The sequence below is a fragment of the Scyliorhinus canicula genome, chromosome 3, assembly GCF_902713615.1.
Source record: "Scyliorhinus canicula chromosome 3, sScyCan1.1, whole genome shotgun sequence".
In the NCBI taxonomy this organism is placed as follows: Eukaryota; Metazoa; Chordata; class Chondrichthyes; order Carcharhiniformes; family Scyliorhinidae; genus Scyliorhinus; species Scyliorhinus canicula.
The window spans coordinates 167,239,883-167,252,660 of record NC_052148.1 but is presented as its reverse complement, the minus strand read 5'-3'; the positions used below and the strand labels follow the sequence as shown (position 1 = coordinate 167,252,660).

The 12,778-nt window shown below is 44.0% G+C and overlaps 1 protein-coding gene across 3 annotated transcripts in view; it reads left to right on the top strand.

The window, feature by feature from the left end:
- lin54 (lin-54 DREAM MuvB core complex component) overlaps positions 1–12,778 on the top strand; it is a 107,809-nt gene that overhangs the window by 93,539 nt on the left and 1,492 nt on the right. For all 3 annotated transcript variants that reach the window (XM_038791682.1, XM_038791683.1, XM_038791684.1), the window contains exon 12: positions 6,435–6,637. In XM_038791682.1, coding sequence (XP_038647610.1) covers positions 6,435–6,637 — 203 coding nt within the window. The remainder of the gene's footprint in view (positions 1–6,434; positions 6,638–12,778) is intronic.

Sequence of the window (12,778 nt, the reverse complement as noted above, 5' to 3'; positions counted from 1 at the left end):
TTGATACGGTCTTGGGGGTGTTACGGTTATTATGGTGTTTTATTGTTGCTTTTCATTGTTATATTTTCTGTAAAAAATTCCAATAAAAATTATATTTAAAAAAAAGAGAATGTGAAGCAAGGGTTAATAGCTAGAACAAGCCAGAATTAATGGGACACATTAGTGGAAAGTTACAAATAAGGGTGTTGTTATTGAATTCGTGAGCCAACTCATGACTGTAAGCCGAATAGCCTTGAGAAACAAGGAAGATGGCTGGATGACGGAATATGAAATGTGGGAGCTGTTGAAACTGTGGCTAAACACCTGCTGTTTTTGCTAAAACTGCTATATACTCATGTGCCAATAGGTAACCTCAAAATCTGTAAAATCATGTATCGAAATTATGGCAATAACAAGTTAATCATGTATTGGATCTATGGTAAAAACAAGCTATGCTTTGTAATGGGGGCAAGCGCAAGTGAATGTAAGGGACAGCCCCTTAAAAAACATATAAAGAAAGGATGTTTTGAGCAATATTTTGGCACTCTCGGAGGTGGTTCTTTAGAATACCTAGAGGGCTGCCCCGATCGCAATAAAGAATATTCTAAAGTACGAATGTGTTCGAGACCGTTTCTTCCAGACTGAGAGACAAGTGAATTAGAGACACATTCACACCACCTGTATTCACAGATACCGAGAACTCGACCTGACCAATGAAATGGCAACTTCTCCAGGTTCCTTGTCCCTGGGAACTCGCCAAAACACCTCTTTCCCACATTTAATCTGTACCCTGAAAAAGAGCCATATTTACTCGGCATCTCCATAATCCTGCTCAAGCTGGAGATCTGGTCTGTCACACAAGTCATCCGCATATAGGGACACTCGGTGTTCCATACACTCCCCCTCTCTATTCCCCTCAACTCCACTGATGCCCTTAGCATCATCGCCTTGTATCCCAAACGAAAATACCTCAAACTTGTGTTGGTGCAAACACTAGCTGTGAGGGCCCTATACAACATCCTAATACAGCAATGAACCACAGTCTAAACCCAAATCGACCCAATACCTCAAAGGTACTCCCATTCAACGCAGTCAAACACGTGTGTAGCCTCTTCTAAAAAAAAGTATTCATTTATTTCAAGTTTTGTAGGTAAACAATAACCCAGTAAAATAATAAACCAACAAACTAACCTCCCCCCGCAATGTTACATGACCCCCAACAGAAAGGCCCCTCCCCCCACTTGTGACATTTTGTGGGAACTTTAGCGGTAATTAAACTTGGATTCCAAACGGTAATATTGAAACTCTTGGATATTTTTGCCTATATCTCCACTATACTTCTCTGCTATATGCTATAATCGCTCCTTTTCAGTCCCTTCAATTTATTTCTATGGTGCCTTTAATATAGAAAATCTGTGCTACAATGCTTAAGGGAAAAATAAACATCAACTCAAAGATCATCTTTGAAGGGATAGCCAGATGTGAGGTTAAATAATTTTACTGAAGGTCTTAACAGAGAAAAGAGAGGTGAAAAGGTTGAAGGAGTTTGTGGAGGTAATTCCAGAACATGGTGCCTAAGCAGAATTGTAATTTTCCCAGGGATATATGCAGAAGAACAGGAAGGGATTGAAAAGGGGTGAGGACATGTGATTGAGGGGTGCATGGTAGTAATCATAGAATCCCTACAGTGTAGGAGGAGGCCATTCGGCCCTTCGAGTCTGCACCTACGCTTCTCTACCCATATCCACACTCCATCCACCTGCCCTGTCCCCGTAACCCCATAACCTAACCTGCACATCCCTAGACACTAAGGGGTAATATATCATGGCCAATCTACCTAAACTGCACATCTTTGGACTGTGAGAGGAAAGCAGAGCATTCGGATGAAACCCACGCAGACTCTGAGAGTGTACAAATTCACAGTCACCCAAGGCCGGAATTGAACCTGGGTCCCTGGCACTGTGAAGCTGCAGTGCTCACCACGGTGCCACTGTGCTGCCCTTGTGCCACTGCACATGGGAGCAGAGGGGCAGTGCAGGATGGCAAAGATTAGAATTGTTAGGGCAGCACGGTGGCGCAGTGGGTTAGCACTGTGACCTCACGGCGCCGAGGTTCCAGGTTCGATCCTGGCTCTGGGTCACTGTCCGTGTTGAGTTTGCACATTCTCCCTGTGTTTGCGCGGGTTTCGCCCCCCACAACCCAAAAATGTGCAAGCTAGGTGGATTGGCCACGCTGAATTGCCCCTTAATTGGAAAAAATTTATTGGGTACTCTGAAATAAAATAAAAAAGATTAGAATTGTTTCCAGAAGGCATTTGATAAATGTCACATCCAAGGTTACTGCAGAAAATAAAAGCTCATGATGTGAGGGTAACATTGCCAGAAGACTGGCTAGCAAACAGGAAATGGGGTAGCCATTAATGGGTCTTTTTCTGGTTGGCAGGATCTAATGAGTGATGTGCCACAAGGATCAGTGCTGGGGCCTCAACTTTTTACAATTTGTATAAATGAATTGGATGAAGGGACAGATGGGATGTATGGTTGCTAAATTTGCTGATGATACAACAATAAGTAGGAAACTAAGTTGTGAAGAGGACATAAGGAGGAACAGGGGAGATAAACTGGCAAAAACCTGGCAAATGAAGTATAATGTGGGAAAATGTGATATTGTCCATTTTGGAAGGAAGAAGAAAAACAAAGCAATTATCTAAATGGTAAGCGATTGCAGAGCTCTTGAGTTGCATGAATCACAAGGTTAGAATGCAGGTGCAGGAAATAAAAAGGAAAGCAAATAAAATGTTACAACATATTGCAAGGGAATGTGAATGCAAAAGTACGAAGGTTATACAGTTGTGACCTGGTGAGACCACACCTGTAGTATTGATTGGTCGCCTTATTTAAGGAAGGATGTAAATGCATTAGATACAGCTGAGGGAAGGTTTAGTAAACTAATTCCTGGAATGGGCAGGTTGTCTTAAGAGGAAAAGTTGGACAAGCTAGGCTTGGACATGCTGGAGTTTAGAAGAGTAAGAGGCAACTTGATTGAAACATGTAAGATCCTGAGGAGTCTTGACAGGGTGGGTGTGGAGAGGATGTTTGCTTTTGTAGGAGGATCTCAAACTTGGGTCACCGTTTAAAGACAGAGGAGAAGAAATAATTTCTGAGGATCGTGAGTCTTTGGAACTCCCTCAGGACAATGGAAGCTGTCTTTTAATGTTTTCAGGGCAGAACTAGATAGTTTCTTGATAACAAGGGGATGAAAGGTTCTCATGGGTAAACGAGAAGTTACAACTAGCAGCCATGATTTTATTGAATGGCAGAACAAATTCGTAGGGCTGAGTAACCTACTTCTATTTCATCTGTTCCCATGTTCAAATGACTGTCAATGTGCAAGAATAATTTGTAGGTCAGAATAATGCAGAGAAATACATTCTGAGGAACTGAGAAGGAGAAATCCAAGGATAAACATCGTTTCAGATGTTGAAAGGGAATATCAGCACAGAATCATTGGTGTGCCTTTGAAGGATCAGTGGTCAATGAGGATTTTAAAATGGTGAGAGGGGTGGAACGAGATGATGTGCTCCGGGAAGATTCCAGAGGCATTGGAAGAGAGGTCATGGTAATAGTTGGCCTCACTGTTACTGTAGATAGGGGCTGGTTTAGCTCACTGAGCTAAATCGCTGGCTTTTCAAGCAGGCCAGCAGCACGGTTCGATTCCCATACCAGCCTCCCCGGACAGGCGCCGGAATGTGACAACTAGGGGCTTTTCACAGTAACTTCATTGAAGCCTACTCGTGACAATAAGCGATTTTCATTTTTTCAGATAGTGGAATGTATGCCAGGCAGAGAGAAGCAAGTTCTTGTCACCCACAAGCCAAATCAGTCCAAAATAGCATGTTAGTGAGGTCATGCAAAAAAAGTAATGAATGGAAATAACCATGAAAATCTAGAGGCACATGTATCCTGTGAAGTATTTGATCATTTTAGTCTATACTTGTTAGGTTAGGAATATGATCCTGAGACGTATATACCACTTTAATGAAGGAATTTAATGAACTCCATGTCAAGGTCTTTTGCTCAGTCCATTCCATACATCTGGTCTCTTGGAACTTGTTGGTGTTGAATTTTTCTCCTTTTCCTGTGCTATCAATCTCTGAAATAAATTCTTTGCATCTTAGTCTTTCTTGTATTTGGAATATGCCCTGCCCTGCTCAACCATATTTTCTCCAAATTGAAGTTCAACTCTGAGCAAAGCTTTTTAACTTTTGGGGGCATAAACCACACTCCAATCTGCTGCTTATGTACAGCTCAAATGAATGGCATTTCTTCCCATTAATGAAAGTAAAAATTCTGGGGTGTGTATGAACAGGCAGCTGATCCTCTGCTACATGTGAATCTCCTCACAGGGCCTTAATTCAAGAATCCAACTGCTGTGTGGGAAAAATCCTATGACTATATTTTACAACCATAAACTACAAAAAGCATCTGCTGGAATAAAAGCAAAATACGGCAGATGCTGGTGGTGAACCACAAGCTTTTTCTTATATTGACCAAATGACCACACAACCAGTACATTAGTTCAAAAGACAGTTTTTTAATAAACACTTATCTCTATATGCAATGATAAACGCAGCTACGCACTAAACTATATCTAATAACTAAGATGACCTATACTTAAATCCGGGGTGACTGTCTCTGTGCGGGAGATAAGGCCTTTATCTGTGTCCACGTGGGTCGGTTGGAAGTAGTCAGGTTCGTCTCAGCTGGGCTTGTCCTTCAGGTAGCGATCGCGGGTCCTTTAACTTGGCTGATTGTTATGCTGCAAATGGTCGCACAGAGGCCGGTCCAAAAGAGGCCGATCTCTCGGTTTGCAGTTCTTCTTATTCCCCTGGGTTTTTGTGCCCTTTAGGGTGGTCCTAACTCCAGATCCAGTGGATCGATAGGGTTTCGATCACCCTCATTGATCCTGGCCAATTAGGGGGTGGATATCTCGATGGCTGGGCGGGTCCTAGCTGTCATTGTCCCAGGCACGGACGAATGCCTTTCCAAATAAGGGGAAGTGGTGCCGGTTAGTCTGCTACTGTTGCCGTTCCTTGATTTGAGTTCTATTGTCCTGGGGAAATGGCGATTGACCTTTAATAGGTGCAAGTTTCTGTCAGGTCTGGCTTCTTTGCAAAATACACAGAGGCTGTGTTCTTGTCTGTGCCCCAAGTTGACCATAAGTCCCATGGTCCTTTGCAGGTGGCCATTTTAGATGGCTACACTGGAGATCTGAAATAAAAATGGAAAGCGCTGGTAAACATCAGTAGAACTAGCAGTATTTATGGAGAGAGAACCAGAGTTGACGGTTTAAGTCCAATAGTTCCTCTTCTGAGCAAGAGTTTAATTTGTATGGAACTGGTGTATTATTTTCCTTGTGCAGACTGTCTCATCTCAAATGTTATGCTGATGGAATAGTTATACTATACTATAGTTATATTATAAAGCTAAAATGTACAATCTTTTAGCTGAAATGGGGCATTTGAATAATAGGAGTATATAGGACTCCTCTCAACCTTGATATTTACCCTGATATATGGTGCAATTAACCCTTGTCCACATTAACCCTTACCAACTTTTACAGATGCACTATAGAAAGCAATCTATCGGGCTGCATCACAGCCTGGTATGGCAACTGCCCGGCCCAGGACTGCAAGGAACTTCAGAGAGTCGTGAATACCGCCCAGTCCATCTCACAAACCTGCCTCCCATCCATGGACTCCATCTACACCTCCCGCTGCCTGGGGAAAGCAGGCAGCATAATCAAGGATCCCTCCCACCCGGCTTACTCAGTTTTCCAATTTCTTCCATCGGGCAGGAGATACAGAAGTCTGAGAACACGCATGAACAGACTCAAAAACAGCTTCTTCCCCACTGTCACCAGACTCCTAAATGACCCTCTTATTGACTGACCTCATTAACACTACACCCTGTATGCTTCATCCGATGCCAATGCTTATGTAGTTACATTGTATATCTTGTGTTGCCCTATTATGCATTTTCTTGCATTTTGTTTAATTCCCTTTTCTTCCCATGTACTGAATGATCTGTTGAGCTGCTTGCAGAAAAATACTTTTCACTGTACCTCGGTACACATGACCATAAACAAATCCAATCCAATCCCAACAGTGGTTTATGACACTAACTGATTAACCTGAGAACATTTGTCTGGTCTGACTAAGGCAGTGGTAGTCTTAAAGACAAGTTGAAAATACTTTGTCCTGGATGGATCTTTAAATCAGAATTTGACAGTTCTGCCGAGAATGTCCTTTATTTTAGAGAGGTGCAGTATTGCTTTATCAAAATACTTCACCTCATTAACAACTGGCAATCGTTTTGCATTTTCAGATTAGGCGCAATGAGTGAAATAAACTGGATTGAAATCTAATATTTTCCCTTCTCATTTTTGCTCCTCAGGCAAAGATCATGTGTTCATCGATATGTAAATGCATTGGCTGCAAGAATTTTGAGGAGAGCCCTGAGCGGAAGACCCTAATGCATTTGGCAGATGCTGCAGAAGTGCGTGTCCAGCAACAGACTGCTGCAAAAACAAAGCTTTCATCACAGATCTCCGATCTACTGACTAGAACAACGCCAGCAGTTGCAAGTGGAGGAGGAAAGTAGGTCATTCACTGACTTCAGAACTTGGGTCATGGATCAGATTTCAGAGTGAGGCTAAAAATACCATTGTTTCATAGTTGTTGGAATGAAAGTTTAATAGTTTTATATATAACATTCTTACCGTGGCACATTTACTTGGGCTCCCCATAATTTTTTTTAATGTTGTAATTTCTGAAAAGAGGGATCAATTTATACTGGATGAGAAGAGGGTGCTGATTGGTTGGCAAGTAGATTCAGATTGGTAGAGATGCTGCACGGAGAATATACCAAGGAACAGTTAACTGCTAAGCTTTTGTTTAAATTCAAACCAGACTGGTTGGCTCTGATCGAGGCATTGCCATGGCGAATGAACCAGGAAATGGCTATCTCAAATTTTGTTTAGCTGAAAAAGGTGCGTGCTCCTTCTGCTTCAAAAGGATAGGACCCCATGAGTGAATATATTTAGCATGTGTGAGCCACACTTGAGCACGACTGATGAGCCTAAATTGGTTCAGTAAACGTGCTGAGGATCCCTGCATGCTGGTGTACTTCCATTTGACATTCTGTCTTGCCAGGAGATGGTCTGAAGCAGCAGAAGTGAAAACTGTTTTTCTTGACTTGCAGAAGTTGTCCAACCCTTCCTACTGTAAAGGAGAGTGCCGAGATCACAAGCCTGTTACACTTGGGGGGCTTTGTATTTTTGGTTAGTATGCTGATGGTTCACTCTCAACTTCTCCACTTTGACTTGACACTTGCAGCCTTGACAATCCTGGTGCTGATTTCCGCATCAAGGGACATTTTGTTGCTAATTATTGATCCAAGGTATGTGAAGCAGCCAGTGGCCTCCACAGTGAGGTTGTCAATGTTGATGGAATGTGGAGGCTCTTATGTCCTGGCCAATATTTTTTGGTCTTCCTGACATTGATCATCAGTCCAAACCCCTTGCAGGTCCAGGAGAACTGATCTAAAATTTGTTGTAAGTGAGCTTCAGTATGGGATGCAGTGTGGTGTCATCAACAAACAGCAACTCATGAACTAGCATATTACACACATTGACCTTGATGTTCAGTCTTGCTAAGTTTTAAATATATATATTTTGATTCAAGTTTCCTTCATTTTTATAACAAATAAACAGAACCCCAACCCCACCCCTCACACCACCCACCCCTTGATGGCAACGTGATCTCCAAAGTATAAGATAAGCAAACCCCATCTCTTGTGGAATCCCTCGCCTTCCCCTGAGAGCAGATTTCACCTCTCCAAATACAGGAACTCCATTAGATCCCCAGCCACACTGAGCCACAGGGGAGAGAAGCTGACCCCCCCCCCCCCCCCCAAACAAGACTGTTGGGTGATCAACAAGGTGAAGGCCAAGACATCTGCCCCCGCGCCCGGCGGAACCTCCTGCAGGTCTGACACCCAGAATATGGCCTCCCGGGGACCTGGCTCCCAAATCCATGTGTCGAACCTTGGGCATGGTGCTGAAAAATGACCCCCAAAATGTCTCTAACTTCGGGCAGGACCAGAATATATGGGCATGATTAGCTGGGCCACTCCCACACTGCTAGCACCTTTCCACCACCCCCTCAAACAATTGGCACATCCTCTCCTTCGTTCAGTGCACCCTGTACACTACTTTTACTTGAATGAACCCCAGCCCCACGAATGAGATTGAGGTCTTGACCCTTTGCAGCACTTGGCACCATAACCCCTCCTCCAACACAATCCCTATCTCTTCCTCCCATTTGGCCTTAAACCCATCCATTGACACTTTATCCTCCTCCATGAACCTACCTACCGTAAATTGCCGAAATGACTCTAGCCCACCCACCGACAGTACCTCCTAGAGCAATGAGGAAGACACTGCCACCAGAAGGTTCGGGAAGACCTTTCTTGCGAAGTTCCACTTCTGTATATACCTGAAGTCCTCCCGCTGGAGCCCAAACGTCATCGCCAACTCCTCCAAGCTTGCAAACCACCTCTCCATAAACAGATTCTTCATCTCTAATCCCCCCCTCTCCTCCAATCCCCAGAACCTTGCGTCCATCCTCCCTGGTTCAAACCCATGGTTCCCCTAGGCATCGCCTGTGAGTCCACCTTCAACCTAAAGTGCTGTCGGAAACAGCTATAAATCTGAAGATAGTGGTATTAAGATCTTGATTTATAATTGGCTTAAATGCAATTCAATTATTTGATGCAAGTTTATTCAACCTAAAAGTGCACTATGAGAAATAAGTTCACCAATATTGATGAATGCTGTTACACTAAAAGTGACCCACAGACAACTGACAAACTAACTGTTCTCGTTGTCATTAATCAGACAAAGTGGACATTGAAAAATGGTTTCTCAAATATTCATTTTCTCAGATATTCAATTGTGGCATCGTAATGTGCTCTTGTCTCCCCAACCAGAAAACATGCCATTGCAGTCACTTTGTGGAGACTGTTGTCTCCAATAATGTAGCAATGGTAGCTCACTCCCTCCCATTGAATATACCTCCATGCCATCTCTGACATACATGCTTCTGGCCCCTCAGCAGCAACCACATGGCAAGAGGATTTGCAGAAGATTTTCATGCTATTTGTCTGCACAGACACATTGTACACACCTCACTCACACACACACACACGCACATTCTCTCCGCCAAATATTTCACGACACATGATTTTCAAACCGGAGCCTCCACCAGGAAGGGGTTTGGCGATGGTGGGTTTGGTGATGGTGGGTTGGGAGATAACCGCCAGGCTTACAGGAAATCTGTCAATAATTCCTCCCACTAGAGGACTGATTTGACATTTTAGGCAGTATTTTTCCTGCAGGGCTCTGAATGCTGGCATGGAAAACTATGTTGGTGGCTGATAGATTCAGAACACTGTGACTCGTGGCTCTGCGACACTTCTGACACCGCCCGCAACCCATCTGCGGGTCACAGCCCCCAATGGATCAGAGGATAATCTTCTTCCTCGGAGTTCAACAGTTTCCTTCGCTGAAATCTGATCATGTAACACACCAGGAAGTGTTCAGTGTCACAGTCAACAGTGTGGTAGCTGCAAGTGATGGAGGACCCTGTTGAGGGTGGTAGCAGCTGGTGCCACTGGCATGATCTCTGGTTTCTCCACAACATCTTGGGGCACTGCTTGGTTTGGAAGTAGCTGTTTGTCAGAGTTCGTGGTAACTGTTTAGGCCCAGCAACCATTTACCATTTACATGCCTCTTGCTAATCCCCTGGTGCCCCATGTACATTGGCCAAGCTGTGGAATCTGTACTCACCCATCCCCCGAGAAGGTGTAATCCCTCGGTCTGGGAATTTTGTTGACAGCAGCATCAAGTGCGTTATCAAATTGATTCTTGATATCTTGGGTGGAGGGGATGCACATGAGGTTAACTGGTCCCATGCTTGTTGACCAGCAAAGTGTAAGCAATTTCTCTCTGCCTTCTGTAGGGACTTCACTCATGACAAGTAGTGTTTTTTTTTGTGGAACTCCACGGTCATGTGTTGCGTGTTTTCCCCTGCTGGAAGAGCTTGCAGTGTTTCTCTTTAGGAGATGCATTTGCAACAAGCCTTGGTTCTTACAACAATAGCAATATTCACATTAAAGCTTCTAAGTTCTTTGTCAATCACAGGTGCCTTGCATGCAGCATCAACCTGCAGAAGGTAGTCGGTAAGGCCAGGAGACATAGTCCTTACATTCCAGTTTACCATGTGAAAGACGGGTGTACCTTCTTTGTTCAGTTTGTCTTGCCTGGTGCTTAGATTAATGACCCACCTCTTGAGAAATGGCTTTCAAGCTCCAAGTATGAGCTTGTATGAGGGGTCCAAGTATGAGGGGTCTATAGTATATAGGGGCCTCACGGTAGCATGGTGGTTAGCATCAATGCTCACAGCTCCAGGGTCCCAGGTTCGATTCCCGGCTGGGTCACTGTCTGTGTGGAGTCTGCACGTCCTCCCCCTGTGTGCGTGGGTTTCCTCCGGGTGCTCCGGTTTCCTCCCACAGTCCAAAGATGTGCGGGTTAGGTGGATTGGCCATGCTAAATTGCCCGTAGTGTAAGGTTAATGGGGGGATTGTTGGGTTATGGGTTACGTGGGTTTAAGTGGGGTGATCATTGCTCGGCACAACATCGAGGGCCGAAGGGCCTGTTCTGTGCTGTACTGTTCTATTCTATGATGCTTTTTGCTTTCTGAATGAGGATGGCTTCGAAGTGTAGTGTCTCACAAAGGACATCAAGCTAAGTTTTGAACAAAGCTAATTTATTTACACTACAACCAAATAGATTCGACTTGCTTGCTCAGATATAAAAGATTATGGTTTCACTAAAGCTATGATTCTAATTACAGAACAACTTTCTCTACCTCGCCTAACACTCGCGTGATCCACATGTATGCGCTTGAAATGAAATGAAAATTGCTTATTGTCACAAGTAGGCTTCAAATGAAGTTACTGTGAAAAGCCCCTAGTCGCCACATTCCGGCGCCTGTTCGGGGAGGCTGGTACGGGAATTGAACCCTGCTGCTGGCCTGCTTTCAAAGCCAGCGATTTATCCCTGTGCTAAACAGCCCCTGTTTATGCCAGATGATCGCCATCTAGTGATTGTATGCAGTTACAGTAAATTGTTAACCCTTCATTATTCTTACAATATACACATTGTCACACCAAGCACCCATTCATACAAGTAGGCCATGGCAGAAAAGCAGCCAACTGACTTGGGGCTGCCCAGGTTGTGGCTGGTTTGCTATCCAATAAGATGCAATGATCTCTCCTACCATCAGAAGTAACCTCTGAGAACTGGCAACTGTTGCTCTCTGTGTTGTGCAAAAGCAAATCAGGGTCCATGCCTGAGGAAGTGAGCAAACGAATAGGATGGACAGTAGGACCCTGAGGGTGATGTGTTCACAGACAGAACAAAGAGGAGAGCAAAACATGGCTCGGGGGGATGGTAGCCTCGTGGAGAATAGTGAAAAGGATGCTGGGTTGAAAATGTGCCCAGGATAAAGAGAGCCAATTAGGATATAGGGCCAGGTCAGGAGGTGTGTAAAACGACCAATGGGAAGTTTGTATGCGAATCTTGATGTAATTTGAAGTATATCTCCAGACTTTCTTTGTTTGAGAGTCTCTTACTCCTGGATTCTGCAGAAGACAGTATGTGTGTTCTGCAGGTCCTATGGATTGATGCAGCCTTGCAAGTTAGTTATTATTAAATGATATGATACCTGCAAATGCATCTCAGATTTTATTGAATCTAGACTGACAGCAAATTAACCAGGAATTAACATGCCTGGGCAAATAGTCTAGCGACCATGAATTATTCAAGCATCAGGGGCTCCCTTTTCATATAGCTATTATTGTCCAAAGGAAAGAATGGAACCAGTACTGTTTGTCCCAACTATGCTGCAGGGGTTGTCGGAAAGCAACCCGATAGATCTCAGAATACTGCATAAAGGGTTCCACTGTATTTTGGTTTACTCCAATAGGTTGTTTCTTTCCCAAGAACCCACAAGGCAGGGATTCTGGTTCATGGGCACCATTAATGCCATATGTCAGGGGGGCAGAGCTCCTCCCAAGTTCCCTTTGCTTTGGCTCTGGATCACAGCTTCTCTTGACGACCCTCCCACTTGCTGCTTCCCTACTCCCTCCATCCCTCTCGCCACTCCCCTCCAGGGCCCTCGCTCACAGCAAGTGTTTGGGAGAGGGAAGCAATGAGCATGTGGGTCATTAAGGGAAGCAGAGGGTCTGGCAAGGGAGGTATCAAGTGAGAGCCTTGGGAAGAGGTGGAAAGTTTGGAAAGGTGTCAAGAGGCAGGAGAGGTGGTGAGTTGGGGTCGGAACGTAGTTAGTAGGGGGTTAGGTTGATAGAGTTAGTACTATAAGTTATTAAGAATTAATGAGTGCTATTGTGGGCCAGTTGGGTTCAAGACAACTGAAAGATTTTTAATGCAAAAATTACAGGTCAGGAATGTAACCCACCTTTATTGCATGTTTTCTTATGGGAGAGTGATTTTTGTTCAGCACTTCATTTGTTAGGAGAATAGTAGGAGTGCTAAACTGGGAATGACTATTGTTGAGCAGGAATCAGTATTCATTTTTTCTGTTATTTAATCCCTATATTTCCACATTGTTGATATCTGCCTGTTATCTGAGATATACTGAATTGTTGAGCGATGT